An 18,614-nucleotide genomic window follows, 5' to 3' on the forward strand; every position below is an offset into this window, starting at 1 on the left:
TATCTTTTTTTGTTGTTAATTTAATGTCTTTTAAAATATCTACTATTTTGTATACAACAAAAACTGTTTTTGGAAAGCCTTAAGAGTAGTACCTTCCAGAAAATAATTTCCCTCCCATCCCAAATTCTACCATACAATTAAATGTCTTTATTTTAAAATGTACTAATAAACCAGTTGAAGGAAAAACTGACACAATTCATATATTAGATTTTAGTTGAAAATTGTGCAACTGCAATATGTTTATACCCAAGTGTGTCTTATTTAACACTTCAACACATACACACGTATACACCTCTCATAGACAACAATTAGAAGACTTACTGAGCTAGCATTGCAAAGATTAAAATAATACAACTGGAATAGATTTATAAGAGCTTTATAAGCAATAGCCTGATTCCTACCCTCCCTTGCCAAAGTTCTTTATTTACTTTAAAATACTTAATAAGCTGTATGGTCAAGGAACTCTAATTTCTTTTAGTTGTTAATCTAAAGTGAAAATATAACCAGAAGGACAGGGAAGAAGGACAAAGTGTGATAACAGTGAAGGAGAGATTTGTTAGTTTAATACCAAGCCCAAACAGTCCAATAATAATAATAATAGTAGTAGTAGTAGTAGTAGTAAAAAGCTCATCAGAAAGGCGCTTTGTCAGAAGCTGTTGGCCTCATATCCATCTAGACATCTTTGAAGATCCATCAGATTATCCTGTTCAACTGATTGGGGATCTTTAGTTCATTATTGAGTGTGGGGCTAATGCTTATATTATCAGAGAGGGAACAAAAGAAAAGAAAGGAGCTCAAGGAGGCTCTTTCTTAGGAGAGAGCACTCACTGTCGGCCTTTCCAAGTGCATAAAGGAGAGATCCAATTGTTTTTTCCGGTTCACACACTACATAAGGTGGCAAGGTTCCAGATAGAGCAATAAGGACATTTAGGGCACTCCTTGATTTTATGTTCAAACAGGAAGCTATCTAAGAAAGTAAGTTTGGCTTACAGCACTTGTAAAATATCCCCCCCAAATTTAGCAAGTTTAATAAATAATTATGAACAATAAGAAAAAGAGGATTAACAGGCTGGCCCTGTAGCCCAGTGGTTAAGTTCGGAGCACTCGCTTTGGCAGCCTGGGTTCGTTCCTGGGCGCGGACCTACACGGCTCGGCGGCAGCCATGCAGCGGGGTGACCCACATACAAAACAGAGGAAGATTGGCCACAGACGTTAGCTCAGGGCGATTCTTCCTCAGCAAAAAAAAAAAAAAAAGAAAAAGAGGATTAGAAAAAGTAAGAGGGCAAAAACATTTTAACGAGGTTATTTGGGGAGAGAGGATATAAGTAATGATGGAAAATCCAAATCTGGATTTGTCTAAAAAAGGCAGGACACTAGGCAAGAGTACATAAAAATCCAACAAGCACATAAAAATATTTGTTAGTTCATGAATACCATCACAGAATAGTTAATAATGACAAAACATCAGAAACCACCTAAATATGTAAAAACTGACAACTGGTTAAATACTTTATAGTATAACCACAGACAATAATACTACACAGTCATCAAAAACAATCATGTAGACCCATTCCTTCAAATTTGTTGATTTGGAAATTAGTCCCCAATATATTATTAGGTAAAAAATAATAGCAGGGTAAAAATGGAATGCACAAAATAATTTCATATTTAAAAATTACATATATGGATAAATATACAGTAAAATATAAACAATAATTGACAGAATTACTGTTACTTTTTACTTGCTCTTATTTGTTATTTTCTTCTTTAAATTATTCTTTATTTGTTTAATGATTCACAGTGAGAATATATACTTTGATATACTGTTTTGATAATGAAGGAAAAATACTAAAAAGTTATCAGATTTGAGTGTCCCTTCTTGGCATCTAGTATTTAAAATTAGCTCCTTCAGGCCGGCCCCATGGCGTAGTGGTTAAGTGCACATGCTCTGCTGCTGGCGGCCCAGTTTCGGATCCCGGGCACGCACCAACGCACCCCTTGTCAGGCCATGCTGTGGCGGTGTCCCATATAAAGTGGAGGAAGATGGGCACAGATGTTAGCCCAGGGCTGGTCTTCCTCAGCAAAAAGAGGAGGATTGGCAGGGATGTTAGCTCAGGGCTGATCTTCCTCACAAAACAAATAAAACAAACAAAAAAAATTAGCTCCTTCTAATTATGTCTCCTTGAACATCATTCTCCCTTTCTCTCATTCTCTTCTTTTATCTCCATTTGCTAAGGTATCAGCACATTTTGCAAGTTGAAAGAGAAAACAACATAGACCTGGTGTTTACTAAAGAAAACTGGCTATACCATTTAAATAATTTCTTATGACTAGTCCTTTGAAAGCAAACTGACAAGCAGTAAAAATAAATAAAATACACTTTTTTCTTGCTATAATTTAAAAAGAAATAAGACTCAGAGCAAAGAAACTCACAGTACAAACACTATTTAATGTTAATTTCACCTGCAATTAACCATCTACAGTCTGTTTTAAAACAGAAACATTTTGGAATATTCCGTGCCACTGGTCTTATATTTGGAAGTGCATTGCATCGGGAAGAGCACTGGTCTAGAAGTTAAAATACCTGAGTTTCAGTTCCATTTCTGCTGCCCAGTGGCCACGTGACTTTGAGCATCCACTTAACTACTCTGCTCCCCAATTTCTTCATATGTAGAATGACAAGATCATTCATAAAATGACCTTTAAAGGTTCTTTTCTGGCTCCACAAATTGAAAATTCTATTCCAGGTTAAACTAAACTACAAGTCCCCCAATGTTTTTTGAGGGGAGGATTTTCTTTTTAAAATGTGCGTACACCTCTACCATGAGTCGGGTCTGTGAATGGGATAGGGTAGTCTGCAGTCAGGTCATTTGGAAGGAACTGGAGAGGAGGAAAACAAGCACTTATGTAGTGAAATTTTACATTAACGTCATTTCAAGAGAGGATGAGGGCATGATGGTGCTGGCTGCCCAATAAATAATTTGTCTGGATTCTGTGACTAACAAGTTGGAAATGCCTACTATTTATAGATTCACTGAAGCCAATAATAAAACTGTAAATATTTCTTGTTGAAAGTTAGACCTATAGATTCAGCATTATACTTGAAGAGACAAAAAAACAGCGTTTAGAAACGGTGGCAACACGTTGTACACCTTATCACACAGAGATTCTTCGAGATCTCATTAGCTATTTATATAATCCTAGGGTTACATAATCAGGAATGACTCCCTTCCCTGGGCTAGACTTTACTTGATCTTCTTAAAATGATAGTTTTAGGAAATCAAGATATAAAAGATCAGTCAAAGGGTTATTTTACTATCTCCTTTATTCTGTACCCAAAGGCAACATTCCCTCTGCTAGAGAATCTTTTTCTTTCAAGAAGCTAAGAAGTTCAGGAATGCTGCTCATTTGTCTTAGGGGTGGACATAGCATAGCATCTGCCTGTAACACACAGCCCAGCCCCGTGGGAAACACCAGACGACTGCTTCAAAGAAGGAGTCCTAGGCTTCTCAAAACATGAGATCTTCACGGAGCAACAGCTCACTGCTCTCGGAGTTTGGATTTTTGCCTGATTTTATTTCATATAATCCACCTATTCTCAGGAAACCTGAATTTGCCTTTTGCCTTGTTTGTCTCTTACCCTTCATCTCCTGAGGCTGGGCTCTCTGCTTCTGAATTTTCCCTGGTTTTCTGCCCCATGTAAAAAAAATTATTAAGAATTTCAAGACATTGCAGAGCATTAAACCAAGTGCAGTGCAGGGCCCGTCTAAGCAAGGGGCCCTTTAAGAGCAGGGCCTTGTGCGACTGCACAGGTCACACACACACCAATGAAGCTGGCCCTGATCTTGATAAATGTGACTTGAAAAAATAAATGCCTTCTACTGATGAATGATCTCTATTTTCATTTCACCTTATCTGTCAGTTATATAATCTTATTCAAGATCTTTTAAATGGAGTAGCCCCACAAACACGTGGCTTAAAGGAAGCCGCCAAGAAAAAATAAAGTAGGATATCAAGACTTACAGAGGCAACTTCATGCCATTATTGTGCACTAATTGGAAAAGAGTGATTATTCAACCTATTCTTAAGCAAACGACAATTCATTTGTTCTTACTATTTATTCAAATGCATTACTCTTCCTCTTTTAGGTACAAGGAAAGTATGGTAATAAATAGCTACCAAGTAAACGGTTGTTAGTACTGTTGGAATAATTCTTAGGTATTTCACATTGCCAAATGCCATCCAAGAAATACAGCTCAGCGACGAACATATTAAGATTTAAGTTACAATTTTCCTAATTTATATTATGCATTAAAAATGTAATTACAAACCAAATTTTAAAAATAACATATCTCTATAATCCTTAAGTTTCAGAAAGCCTGTAAACCAATAATCAGATAAGAAAACATTGTGTGACTATCAAAATCTTTTCTTTTCTTTTCCATTTTTATCTTCCTTTTTCCACCTTCACTCATTTTGCTCACCCTCCACACCCCAAAATAGTTTGTATGAAAAATAACAACCTATTTTACCTACTATGTAAAATTGGACACGATCAGAGCTAACTAGAAACGGTTCACAAGGTTTAATTATTTACTGCTAAAGAATGATATTACAAATTAAAGGTGCCGAGTCTGAAATGGCAGTCCAGCCCCTGATATTTTAAGTTTGTAATCAAATCTCTCCCTGCAGAACAGGGTTTACTAGCCTTGCCCTGAGGTGCTCTCATTCCATTCATGGTAGAACCCATTATTTAGCATTAGTTATCATAATGATTAGTGCAGTATCACAAGCACACTCAGACTCAAAAAACTGCAGCCAACACTTTATTACTATCAAGATTACTGCACCTTGGAAAGGAATAGTTTCATGTGCAATTACAAAACAAAATAAAATAACAGAGTCCAAGACAAAGGCACTAGGTCTGACGTATTTACACTGCTACCTGTTGCTACATGTAAGGGTTGGTTGGAGGGAACGTATTGTTGGTTTCAGTGACATTAACATTTGCATGGAGTTTGAGTCTATGCTGTAATAAATTTAAAGTAAGACACGTCTTGTCCTGAAAGAGCTGACAGTCTAGTATAAGAACTAAGGTAGATACAGAAGAAAAAGATTTTCAAACATTCTCATAAAACAATATGAATAAATTGAAGAATCATAGAATCTTGAAAGTTCCGTGCTAGAGTAGAAAAGAGTCAGAAGATACTTGGATTTTATTGGCTTTGCAATTTTCTCGCCCTGTGACCACAAGTTAATCAATTACTCACTCAAGGTGACCAGCATCACTCACCTGGACTACTGCAATCGCCTCCTAACTGTTCTACTTCCATTTTTTCCTCCTTCCCTTTAATCCATCCTCCACAACATAACCAGTATCCTTTTTAAAAATGTGAAACAGATCATATCACCTGTATGCTTCAAACTCTCCAATAGCTTCCTATTACTTTTAGAATAAAACCCAAACCCTTGGACGTGGCCTAAAAGGCTCTGTATTGTCTGGTCCCTGTATACCTGCTCTGACCTCATTTCCTACCACTTTCCTCCCTGCTCACTGTGCTAGGAACACACAGGCCTTTTTGTTATTCAGTGGTATCTAGCTCTTTCTTGCCTCTGGTCCTTTGCATGGCTTGGAATTGTCATTGTGTAGGTAGCTCCTTATCATCATTCAGGACTAGCGTCAAATGTCACATCTTCAGAAAGACTTGACTTCACTACCTCCCTCATCATCATTTTAGATCACGATATCCTATTCCATTGTCTTCATTGTACTGATGGTTATCTGAAATTTCCTTATTTATGTATCTGTCACATGATTATCTCCAGAGTCCAGCAGTGGAAAGCACACGCCATAACAGAAGTGATCTTTGACTCTCTCTGTGCTGTAGCCCCAGTAGGTTGAACAGGGTCTAGCACATAGTAAGAGTGCAATAAATAAAATAAATGTTGAATGACTTAAAGTCATTTAACTTCTCAGGCCTTCACTTTCCTCATTCATAAAATGGGGATAATTATACCTGTTCTGGTCATTAGAAATAAAGCCTGACGTTTACTAAATTTTTACTATGCCTCAGGCACTGTGTAAATGAGAAGATGCATATTCTTTACATGCATCTTTTCATTTACTATTATGATTCTCCCTTTACAAAGAAGGCCACCAAATCTTAGATCAAATAACGGGGCTAAGGACACAAGGCCAAAACGAGGACTCAGGTATGCACCTAACCTCAGAATCTGAGCCCTTAACCACTACTTCCTAGAAAAATGCTTCCTTCCGTTACAGCAAAATCGGCTTCGCCGTCCGTCCCCCTCAGGTGCTAGTCTGTCCCGTGGGACAACGGAAGAAAGCTATTACATCCCCCACGCGCCTCTTTCCCAAGATGAACATCCCCATTTCTTTCAATCCTTCCTTAAATGACCCTCATATCCTGGTCACTCTCCTCTAAACAAACTTCAGTTTGACAACGTCTCTCCCGCTACAGAAGCGGTGATGTTCACTGGGCAAGTAGTTAAGCGGCATCAGACAGAGGAAGCCGATTCCCAGGGGCTGAGAAAATGCAGATGTGCGAGTGCTCCAACGGGCTGTGGTTAACACAGGAAGGCTTCCCGGGAGAGGCGATCCCTGAGCCCAGGTCCAGGGCAGTAAAGAGCAGGCCGGCGGCCAGAGGACCCCGAGTCAAGGGGCCGTGGGAGAGCGGCCGCTGGGGGCCGCCAGGTCGAGACAAAGGTTGGGGGAGTTTAGGAAGATTAGGGACACAAGCCCAAGCGATGATGCGCTTGCACGCGGAGGAGCGTAAGGCGTTTTCCTACACGTTAAGTTAGTCAGGTACTGGAGGAAAGCAAAGCGGGATGAACGGTCACACAGCAAAACGCGAACTTACCCCCAACCTGGCAACCCAGCCGCCGTAGCGCGACTACAAACACGGCGGCTTGAGGAGCCTGGTAGCCAAGGCAGCGGCAGGCTCCATCAGATATCGCGAGATAGAGCAGGCCTCGCGAGATCTGACCTCTCGTCCCTGACAGGCGGGCGGTCTTTCCGGGCGGTATGGGAGGGCTTTGGTGTCCGGGCTGGAGGCGCGTCGTTTTATGTGGCTGGCGCTGCGGCCACCCTGGCTCCTCGACTAGGGTTGTGGAGAGGGCAGAGCCGCGTCTCAGGCCGGGGAGGAGTGGGACAGGAGGTGCTGAGAGGGGGCTGAGGCGGCTCGGGACATGGAAGCGCCCGAGCCCGGCCGGGCAGCTGGCCGTGCAGCCACCGCGGCGGCCGAAGAGCACGAACCCCTTCACGCGCGCGCAGGAGGAGGACTGGCGCCGGCGGAACAAGACCGTCCTCACGTACGTGGCCGCGGCCGCCGTCGGCATGCTGGGGGCCTCCTACGCCGCCGTGCCCCTCTATCGGCTCTATTGCCAGGTAGGGGCCGGCGCTGCCCGCGGGGCGGTGTCGTGTTGGAAGGGCTGGCCGAGAGTACCTACCGCAGAGGAAGTAGACTCAGAAAAGTGACTTGCCCAAGGTCACCGGGGAAGTTAGTGGCAAAGCTCCAAGGAGAACCCAGGCCCCTATAGTGATCGTGCTTATGCCAACCACACTGCGGAGTGAAATTCCCTGATCTCTGAGCCACACCTCGCCAAAATCCACCATACCCTCCTGGTCACACACGTGGCCGCCTTTAAAATATACTTTATTTTAATGCATTCATTCTATGGATCACGTAAGGTTTATGTGCGAAGGCTAACCCTGGAAATGGGAGTGTGCGTGTTACTTGTGCTTAAACTGGGAGTAGCCTTTTGTCTATACAAACAGGCCTGAATTAGGCCTTCGAGGCCCACCCCACTCCCCCACCTCCGCTGTTAATATATAGTTGTAGTGTGCTTACCCTGGGCTCCGTTTTAGATCCGAAATTAGTGTAGTCGTTCTCAAAGTGTGATCCCCGGGCATCAACATCGCCTGGGAACTTCAGTGCAAATTCTTGGGCCCAACTCCAGAACTACTGAATCAGAAAACTCTGGGGGCAGGGCCCAGCAATCTGTATTTTAGTAAGTCCTCTAGCTGATTTTGATACAGACTAATGTCTTTGAACCACTGGTAAAGGCAAACTTCACCTATTTCATATATATCCTCCTTAGTTCTTAAGTAGTAGTTTGCTGCTTTGGCTGGGCATTAGGATCACTAGTGGAGCTTAAATAAACGTGCCAGGGCTCCCCCAGCCCAGAGATTCTCATTAGGAGTCTGCGTAGGGGCCAGGAATTTGTTTAAAAAACATGCCACAAGTGAGAGCTACACATTGGGTTCCTTCAGTAAGTGTTTGAGAGTGGTTCTCAAACTTTGTCGTACATGGGAATTACCTGGAGAGCTTTTAAAAAGCGAGATACCCAGGTCACATCCCTAACCAATGAAATCCATGTCTTGGAGTGGGAGTCAGGCATTAGTACTATTTTAAAGATTCCTCACGTGATTCCAGTGTGCAGCAAAATTCAGGAATCAGTGGTTAACTGCTCTTTCCTGCCACTATTGTTAATACCTGGTTTACTTCCGCTGTCCTTAGGGAGATTAACTTGCCTTTATTTTCCATGAGGACTGAAGCAGCAGAAGTCAAAAGGACTTTTCAGTCTCCTAATATCAGCGTTTATGTGGGAAAGTGCAATAACTTGATTTCTGGAGGATGAGTGGAGAATGTGAATTAGTTTTCATCAGAGGCCAGCCTGGACCAAGCATGAATCCCAAAACTACCAGTTGGTTAAATCATAAGCAGAACTGAATCCAAGGCGGCCAAGTACAGATCTCTGCAAACCACGGAGGGAGGAGGGTGATCGATTTTATTTTTCAGGGAATGTTTAGCAGTGTCTGAAGACATTTTTGGTTGTCACGACCTAGGAGGTGAGAGGGGAGGGTGCTACCCGTGTCTAATGGGTAGAGGCTAGGGATGCTGCTAAACATCCAACACTGCACAGGACAGACACCCCACCCCAAAACAACAAAGAATTATCCAACCCCAAATGTGATTAGTGCCAACGTTGAGAATCCCTGACCCAAACTGAAGTCAATGACAACATTTTGTGCACGTGTATGCAAGCTCAGGGCAACAAATTAAAAACAATTGTGTTTTGCAATCTAAACCTAAATCACAGTTGGATGTTAGTGACATTTCCAAAAGAGCATCTCTTTCACTTTTGGAATCACAGAACTTTGGAGCCAAAAGTCAGAGATTATATAAACCACTTTATACAGTGACTTCATTTTATGAGTATGGAAAGTGTAGCCCAAGGAAAGTAAGATTTATTTAGTTCTTGGAGCTATTTAGTGGCAGAACTAGACTAGAGCCCAGGACATATTTTCTTTTCAGTGCCCTTTTCTGTTCTTTGTTTAATTTCTCTAATCATCAAACTTTACAAATTTGAAGACTTTATATTCAAAGACTGTCGGAAAGAATGCATTAAGGAATCTTCATTGAAGTGACTAAAATTCTTCAGGAAAAGGAGTTATACTTAAAACTTAGGCATTGTAGCCCTCTTGCGCAGAAGTATATACTTAGCTATTAAACAAGGATAAAGAAAGGCTTGTCCTCTGATGCATCTTTTAGGGTTATAATGGAGTTCGATAGTGTTGCATAGCAGCTGAGTGAGGCTAGTTGACTTGTAACAAGCAGAAGATAGTAATACTATATTTTGCTGGGAGTCTTCCCCTAGCCTCAAATTTGGTATTTTTTTCCTAGTATAGTAACACATTAATTGTCCGAAGACCAGAATTCTGGCAACCTCAAGCATCAGAAGAATGATGACCCTGGAAGTAAGGATTTTTTTTTTATGCATCTCTGATAGAGAAATAACTAATGGCAGTGGAGATAGGCAAGAAATGTCAGATATAGATTATCCTGATGCATTATGATTAGTTGATTCCATGGCCAAAGGGATCAGGTTCTCTGATTAATTGATGATATCTGTAAAAGCTGTACTATACAAAAAATACAAAAAAAAAATTTACACATTTACCATCATGGGGAAAATACTTATGCTGCTTGAGAAAAGCAGACTACAGAAGTGAAGCTACAAACTAATCTGTGCTATAAAAGTTATGATATGGGAAAAGACCATATAGGAATGTGGAAAATGGAATTATTTAAATTTATTGAAATGACAGGATTGTGGGTAGATTTTTTCTATTAATAGTTGATAGGAAATACTAGCAATAAAGGGAAGTATCTGAGCTGTATTATCACTGGAGAGCCCACTCTCTTCCAAATGACTCATTTTTTACCATATGAGATAATGAAGTGATTATTGAAAAAATATGACTTTAACAAATATAGGCCCTTGATACCCCAAAAGTGGGCAAACCATTGATACATTCATAGGGAATAGTCAGTGATAGTATATAAACTTGGCTTCTGCTGGATTATTTTAAGTTGTTTTTAAAACTTTGTTTTTATCCATTAAATAGATCATCAGCACCTAAAAGTATTGTTTAACATATTATACTTTAATATCTTGTTCTAGACTACTGGACTGGGAGGATCAGCAGTAGCAGGTCATGGGTCAGACCAGATTGAAAACATGGTGCCTGTTAAGGATCGCATCATCAAAGTCACCTTCAATGCAGATGTGCACGCAAGCCTCCAGTGGAACTTTAGACCTCAGCAAACAGAAATATATGTAAGTGATTAAAGCCGTTATTACAAGATTCCTTTTGTCAATGTAAAAATTCCTTTATTTCATCACTTAAAACTGTTTAAATGATTTAGGAAACACTCATCTAAACTTAATTTCAAAATACTGACTCCATTACTGTAATTTTTATTCCCACCGACTACTTTTTGACAGTGCCCTACACCTAATGTAATGGAATATACTTGAAGTTTCATGGTACTATAGTAACACTCAGTTTGGAACAAGGGAACATGTCTGTTTTTATTAGAATCATATTAAGAGTTCACGAAGAAGTTCTCTGGTCACTAATCTTGAGAGTAGGAGTAGCTGTCATGCTATGTAATTGACTTTTCCTCAGGAATAAATGATGTAGGAAAAATGTTGAAAATCATTGGTTATAATGAAAAGTAGTTTACTGATTTACATCAAAAGTATCCCAGTCCCTTAAAAGAAAAATTTGAGGACCTTTGAAGTAATCATACTAAACAGGTTATACTTCAGAAACACTACCTGTTAAAGTTTTCTTAAAATCTTGACTAACTGGAATCCTAGAGGATTTAACTGAAATTCTCTCATGAACTGAGGAATAGTCAGAAAAGCTTAATCATAACTCTTATTGGAAAACTCTTAAAAATATTAGTCCTTCCCCAGGTTGGTAAACATGACTGAATCTCTTGAGGATTTTATAGCTTATGATTTTGAATATTAGTTCCAATCACATAGTAGTATACAAGGTACTAGTGGCTGAATTGGTACAAATGGCAGTGCATGCTTTGGAAATTGATGTTTTTTTTAAGCCTTGCAATTTATTTTATCTGTTATTCTCTTGAAAAAAAGTATCAGTGCTTTTTGGTTAAATAAAAGTTCTATTCATTCAGAGTTTTACTCTGGTTATAAGTTTAATTTACTGTGGTTGTAAGCTAAGTTTAATGTTGGTAACCTTTTAAAAAGAATCTTGAGTCAATCATATGATGATATTCAGGGATAAGTATTAAGAAGTTAGGCTTGGGCTGTGATAGGCTTGGCTTGTCCTTGAACACATTCTAAATAATTTGTGGATTATTGCTCGAAGACTTCAGATATACAAAAGGACAATCCATAACAAAGTATGAATAGAGCATTGGTTCTTCACTGACATGCAAGTAAAATCTGAAAATCAGATGTTCATGGGTAGTATTCACTACTTTGCTGACCCTTAACATGAGATTAGGTACTATGGTCTGATGGATAGGAAGAATAATACAACTCATACAGTAGGGAAAGGAGGTGTGTGAGATTTAAAGTATTGATAATGTATATTTTCCTTAAAACAGGTGGTGCCAGGAGAGACTGCACTGGCTTTTTATAAAGCTAAGAATCCTACTGACAAACCAGTAATCGGCATTTCCACATACAATGTTGTACCATTTGAAGCTGGGCAGTATTTCAATAAAATACAGGTATGATAAATGCAAACTTGATAGAATCTGATAAAAGTATATAAAATTTAGTACTAAATTTACTGCAGTGTTTTAGTAGATACTAATTTCTGAAAATTTATTTCTTCTAAACTTCAAACTGTTTTTTTCTTTTGCTTATGACAGCTGTGCAGAGGTTGAGAGCCAAATCATAAGGATATCTGCTTTTAAGATTAGAAGAATTAATTTGTTGATTCAGTCCTTAAAGCAAAACTCAATCTGAGATGGAAAGATGCTGCTATCCTGTCACAGAACTTAAAGATTATATTTAACACTTGGCTTATTAAAGCCATATTAGTTTCTATTATAGATAATAGAATGGAAATATTAATAAACAAATACCTTTCTATAACTTCTAGTGCTTCTGTTTTGAAGAACAAAGGCTTAATCCACAAGAGGAAGTAGATATGCCAGTGTTTTTCTACATTGATCCTGAATTTGCTGAAGATCCAAGAATGGTGAATGTTGATCTCATCACTCTTTCTTATACTTTTTTTGAAGCAAAGGAGGGATACAAGTTGCCGGTTCCAGGCTATAACTGAAGTCAGCAACTACGTCCTGCTTCAAATTTGTGATTTTTGAAAAATCATGTATGTTATCTTCTCAGAGGAGAAATATTCTACAATGTGAAGCCTTCTATTTTAAATATTATGTACTGATGGTTCTTTTTTTCCCAACTAATTTATCCTACTTAAAATTGAGAGACTAGATTCAGCTTTCTAGCATAAGAAATCTACAAGCCTATTTAGAATGTATGACTGTTCAAAACCATACTTAGAGTTTGTTAAGTAGTATTAAAAGAAACTGCTTTGTTTCTTAAATAGGTAGGCATGGACTTGATGGTTCAGCTAATTCACCAGTCCCCTTCCAAATTATTAGCACTTCATACTTGTAGCAATGAATTTTTTTTTAATGCCTAGGGTTATTTATTTTAGACTCTAGGTCAGAACTTCTGACCGTTTTCATTATTTCTAAAATAGTTGGTTACTATTTTAAAAGCTCAAAATGGAAGAGGAATCGCTGAGTCCTACCAGCTTGCCCAAAGGTTACATTCTGATTTCAAATTTGACTGTATTTTTCCTTTAAGATCTAGGGCTATTTTACATTCAGAGTACTGAATAATTACTTTGAAATTTTGGTATCATGAAATTGAAATAAAGTGCATAAGTGTATCTACTAGGCTTCTAGCATTTCTTACGATAGTTCCAAGTCCCTAAATGTTAAAATGTTAAGTGTGGGATTGTGAAGATTTACTGACATCAGTTCTTCTCTGAATAAACTCTGTAAAAAAGATGTATTAAATTGTTTTAATAGTAATTTGTCATTGTAATTTATGACATAAATGAATGCACAATTTATTATGTTTTCCAGTAGTCTTTGTTCCAAATAGAAATATTAAATTGCAGTAAAAAGGAAAAAAACAATTAGTATTATAAAGAATCATATTTAAAGGCAATCCGATGTGGAGTCCAATGACTTCTTCAGAGTACCTGAAAAATAATTAAACTACAATCATCAAGGCTTTTATAATTCATAATTCTAAACGAGTATTATTTATAAAGAAGTGCAAATTGACTTTTACATTCAACTTTAGTTAAATGAAGGCACTCAGGATTCTTCCTGAATAATATAGTTTTGCACATTTCATGCTTAACATCTATTCAGAATTATTTTGTAATCTTCATCTCCTCTTATCACAGCTGTGCGATGATTTCTAATATAGGAAGGTCTGTGAAACATAAGATGCTACAGTTAACATGGTTGGCCTCAGTAAAACGATTTTTTCTTCTGCTGAAGTTTTAAGTGAATATATGTTACAACCAAGTTCTTGTGAGATAAAGCTTGAACTGCTGTCAGGAACCATAAATGTTACTCTGGAACGGTTACTCTTCTTTTTAACCTTCATTATTACAGAGGAGAAATGTTCCGCCATGGTTTTGATGTGTTGTTAGGTCTTGTCTTCTGGGCCTCAAAGGTGGCCAGGGGCTATCTTTTAGAGAACTGGCACCCTTAACGCAGCCAGTGAGCTGGTCATTCACTTTCACCTAGAATAAAAAGATAGTCAACCATCTCCATCCTTTCCTTCTCTTTCCCCATTCCTTGATAACTAGAGTCTAGTAGAGAAAAGGTGGGAATGTACTACTACCGTTGGGGAGGATGTGAGGGGAATAAATAAGGTTAATAGGTTACTAGTGGTCGTGCATTCATTCATAAATAGAATGGGATGACTAGTACAGCAAATAGAATCCAGACCTATCTGCACTAAGAGTGAATGGGTTCTACCAATCCCAGTTAACAGGTATTAGCTGCCCATAAAAGACAAATGTCTGATTCCAGTGCTAAGAAGGTTTTATTGATCATCTATTTTTATTAGCATTAATATTTCTATACCATAAACCAACTTCTGCATTCATAAGATTATTTTTAGCTAACAAGGTCACAATGTATTTCATTAGTGAACAATAGTTCATTACACTTTGAGTGATTCAGAGGGATTTGTATAATATTTCACTCAAAGTGTCAGAGATTCAGATGGCTCTTACAAAATATAAATACCAAATACAGAAAGTGATAATTACACTGAAATCATGTAGAATGTAAGTTGTGTAAATTGAAGTCTTTACCTCAACAATCACTATGACTTTGAGCTTATTTTTGGTGATGAACATCAATTTCTTCATAAATAGCTCTGAAACAAATAAGTCATGGCAAAAGGGTTATATATCTGTTTCAAAGTACTATTTTGGCTTTTAATTGCCAACACCTTAACTAAAAATCTGGTGCTGTTTTAGGTGTTCAGGCTATCTCAGTGAATAAAAACAAAGGTCTCTGCCCTGAAGCTTACATGATAGCGTTCTTAGATCATAATGTTGTAATTCCCATGCATCTTATAGAGCCAATTCATTTTACTTGTGATTTAATGAAAAATGGCTCAAATTTGGACAATTTGCTTTCTGCTATAAAAAAAAAAAGCAAAAATTGTTCAGCTTTTCCTGGCTTCAAAACATTTAAAAAAAAATTAATATTCCAGCTTATTTAACCTATGTTGTTATAGTCCAAACTCCTGAGCCACCTTTAACTTATGACTTATCTTTGTACCTTGTATATAGTAATTTTTCTATGACATCTTTCAGTTCTTTATATGTGTCTTACATATGTGTGTAGCTAGAAAATATCTATACCTACAAACGACATTCATACACAATATGGTAAAACATGGCTCAGGAAAACTCGAAAAATTGTAGCACCCTAAGCCATGATCACCAACTTGATAGTCCAGAAATTTTAATATGTTTCTCCAGTAAGTTTTGTCTCATTTTCCAGAAAACTGTTTCAACCTCCTTTACTCTCCTCAAGTCTCTGATCCCCCTCCTCTCACTCTCAGTCAGAAACCTCACTTAATAAATTAAATGCCTTGACAGCGAGACTTCCTCATCTTCCCATCAACAAATCTTCAAGTCTATTTTCATCTGCACCATCATCTACTTCTGTGATACTATCAATCCCTGGCTTCTCAAACACTTCACTTGGTATCTGCCTTCTGGAACTGAACCTTCAACCTCTCCCTCTCTACTGGATCCTACCCTTTAGCATTCACAGATGCTCCAGCATCTCTCATTTTATAAAACAATACCATCCTTAATCCCATGTCTCCTTAGAGAAATCCCCTCAGTAATCCTCTAGCTGCCAAACCACTTTCCATCATCCCTTCATGTTTAAGTTTCTAGTGTCATCTGCACTTACTGTCTCTGCTTCATCTCTTACAAGTAAACACACTGACATTTGGCTTCTGTCCCCATCAATCTACCAAAATGACTTTTACTAAAATCACCAATGATTTCCTGTTATTTAATCCATTAAATAACTTAGACCCCGGTGGTCTAATGGTTAAGATTCAATGGCATTAACAACAAAAAATCCGTTATCTAGTTTTCAGTCCTCCTCAAGTCCTCTCAGCAGTGTTCATCACAGTTGTGCATTCCCTTCTTTTTGTTTCCAAATTGCAATTTCTGTATCTGGTAATAGGTTCCCTGTTGCTCTCTTTGCTTTTGACTTTGGCTTTTCCATTTCCTTGAATGTGCCAAAACTCTTTCTCCTCAGAGTCTTGGTATACTTTGTTCCCTGGGCCTACAACGCTGATTCCTAAACTTCTTACTTGACTAACACTTGCAGGTCTCAATTTTAATGTTACTTCCTCTAACCCTCATTTAACTTGGATCTTCCTGTTATACACTGTCAAGTCACCATATTATTTCATACCATTAACACAAATACATGTAATTTAATTTCTGTCTCCACACTAGATTTAACCTCTCTGAGGACAGGGAGCATGTCTCTTGTTCAACATGATAAGATTAGGTACCCAGTCATTGTCCCTGGCACATAGTCAATGTTCAATGCATTTGTCAAATGAATGAATTGTGTGTATGTATATATCTTCATAAATATTGTACTTTATGTCCTGCTAGAGCAGAAATTCTTAATCTTGGGTTCATGGACAACCAGTGACGTGAAAATCCAAGAACTTTTCTGCAAGATTTTGTGCTTTTCTTCAGAGAGAAGTTCCCTGGATTTCATGCGACATTCAAAGAAATTGAGACACCCTACCCCCAGAAAGTAAGAACCACAATGGTAGACAATTCCAAAGCTTCACTTCTCCAGGTTCCTAGTATCTCTCTCATCTTTAATATCTGTTGCATTGCCATATCTACTTACAACCTCCTCCTAATTAACTGGAATATAATAATAAACTTTTCCACTTCCTATTTGGATGCAAAAACTGATTTAAAAAAATTCAGTTTCAGGGCTGGCCCAGTGGCATAGTGGTTAGGTTCACGCACTCTGCTTTAGCAGCCTGGGGTTCATGGATTTGGATCCTGGGCACAGACCTACACACCACTCATCAAGCCATGCTGTGGCAGCGTCCCACATACAAAAATAGAGGAAGACTGGCACAGATGTTAGCTCAGGGACAATCTTCCTCAAGCAAAAAAATAAATAAACAAATAAAAATTTAGTTTCCAGACAGCATGCCTAGTTTAACCGATTTCTAATTCCTTAAACCTTTAGTATATTCAGCAATACAGTCATGCGTTGCTTAACAAGGATATGTTCTGAAAATGCATTGTTAGGCAATTTTGTCATTGTGCAAACATCATCTAGTGTACTTAGACAAACCTAGATGGTATAGTCTACTACACACCTAGACTATATGGATCTAATCTTAGGGGACCACTGTCATATATGTGGTGCACTCTTGACTGAAATATCATTATGTAGCACATGACTGTACCTGATCAAGCAGAATGACTTAGGGAAATTTCAGAATCCTAAGTTAGGAAAAAATATTTAATGAACTCCTAAGTCTATTAAGATTTATTCATAAGGTATTCCACAATGGATCACTACATTGAGGGCTTAAACCAGGGGTCAAAACCTCAAATGCCTACATACGCCAGGCAGATCAAATGAATGGACGCAGGGGGCCAGGTGCAGGCTGGTGGACTGCAGAGCATGCCTCATCTTATGGAAGCAGCCACTACTCAGCCCCAGCATGTTGCTAGCATTTAAAAATGCAGGCCTGCTGTTGCCGTGGTATCCAAAACAATCTAGAGGTCTAGATATTTTTGAAATATCCCAGTTTTTAACTGTTGGCAATTAATTTTTAGATGTATATTTTAAATACCACATAGGTCAAACAAAACACGGCTGCACACAAGATACAGCCTGCAGGCTGCCAGTTTCTGAACAATGATTTCCATAAACTTGCTTTAATCATTTTTAACAATTTTGGGGGTAACCTTCAGTCAATCAGGGCATATTAAAGCTCTAATGAGCCTACCATCCCATAAATATATATACACTTGACCAATATGAAATCTTAAAATAATGGTGATTTCAGGATTTCAAGTTAAAAAGTAATTTTTACACAAATGCTTTATTAACCTATTTTAAGCACATTGTCGTCATATGTAGTGAAGATTAAAAACAAGTTCTTATATAAGTTTTTTTGGGATTAGTAGTCAAAGAACGGCTAAAATAGCCCATCGATGTGGTGTCACTTATGTCACCTATCAGTGACTAGTGCCCTTCTCAAGCTGGAGAGAGCCTGATTTTCTGCCAAGGCATCTATGAGGAATCCATTAATGCACACGATGGTTCTGGTTGTTTCTTAGTGTGCAACCCCAGAATTTTTATTTTTCAGTCACAAGGCCGAGAACAATAAGACCATTAAGAGCAATAACCTCCATAAAACCTCCTAAGTCATTTTTAATAAGGCCATCAATTTCTGCCAAGACCTAAACAAAGTTAAACAAATAATCAAGCCATGTTAGCTCGGCTACCAAAGGGAATCAAGACAAAAAATAAATTAATCATTTTGTAAATGACTTACTCTGTAGCGACAGCAGGAGCTAAGGGATCAAACTCCATTACCTCGTAGTAATTGTGTGGCTGGAGATCATTCTCTGTCACTGCTTTAGGCAAAAAAAAAAAAGACCTGTAAACACACATTGTGCT

The 18,614-nt window shown here is 38.3% G+C and overlaps 3 protein-coding genes across 11 annotated transcripts in view; 1 reads left to right on the forward strand and 2 right to left on the reverse strand.

The window, feature by feature from the left end:
* Positions 1-6,981, reverse strand: part of STXBP4 (syntaxin binding protein 4) — a 157,752-nt gene extending 150,771 nt beyond the window's left edge. For 3 of the 6 annotated variants that reach the window (XR_015554701.1, XM_087440952.1, XM_087440953.1), the window contains exon 1: positions 6,882-6,951. The gene's annotated coding sequence lies outside the window, so the exon portion shown is untranslated. Of the gene's footprint in view, positions 1-6,881 lie in introns of all 6 variants that reach the window. The other 3 variants (XM_004434744.3, XM_087440954.1, XM_087440949.1) reach the window with 3 other exon arrangements.
* A 48-nt stretch (positions 6,982-7,029) lies between these two features.
* Positions 7,030-13,267, forward strand: COX11 (cytochrome c oxidase copper chaperone COX11). Its single transcript, XM_004434742.3, has 4 exons — positions 7,030-7,408; positions 10,489-10,644; positions 11,952-12,077; positions 12,455-13,267. Exons 1-4 carry the CDS (start codon positions 7,046-7,048, stop codon positions 12,635-12,637), a joined length of 828 nt encoding a protein of 275 aa, XP_004434799.1. The 5' UTR covers positions 7,030-7,045; the 3' UTR covers positions 12,638-13,267.
* A 123-nt stretch (positions 13,268-13,390) lies between these two features.
* The window catches only part of TOM1L1 (target of myb1 like 1 membrane trafficking protein), a 59,187-nt gene continuing 53,963 nt past the window's right edge, over positions 13,391-18,614 (reverse strand). Inside the window, exons 15-17 of one of the 4 annotated variants that reach the window (XM_087440956.1) lie at positions 18,490-18,568; positions 14,720-14,784; positions 13,391-14,140 (exon numbers count right to left, since the gene is read on the reverse strand). In XM_087440956.1, coding sequence (XP_087297082.1) covers positions 14,745-14,784; positions 18,490-18,568 — 119 coding nt within the window. In that variant the 3' untranslated portion in view covers positions 13,391-14,140; positions 14,720-14,744. Of the gene's footprint in view, positions 14,141-14,719; positions 14,785-18,489; positions 18,572-18,614 lie in introns of those variants that run through there. The other 3 variants (XM_087440955.1, XR_015554702.1, XM_087440957.1) reach the window with 3 other exon arrangements.

This window comes from Ceratotherium simum, chromosome 16 (genome assembly GCF_057802395.1).
Source record: "Ceratotherium simum simum isolate JZ-2026a chromosome 16, ASM5780239v1, whole genome shotgun sequence".
In the NCBI taxonomy this organism is placed as follows: domain Eukaryota; kingdom Metazoa; phylum Chordata; class Mammalia; order Perissodactyla; family Rhinocerotidae; genus Ceratotherium; species Ceratotherium simum.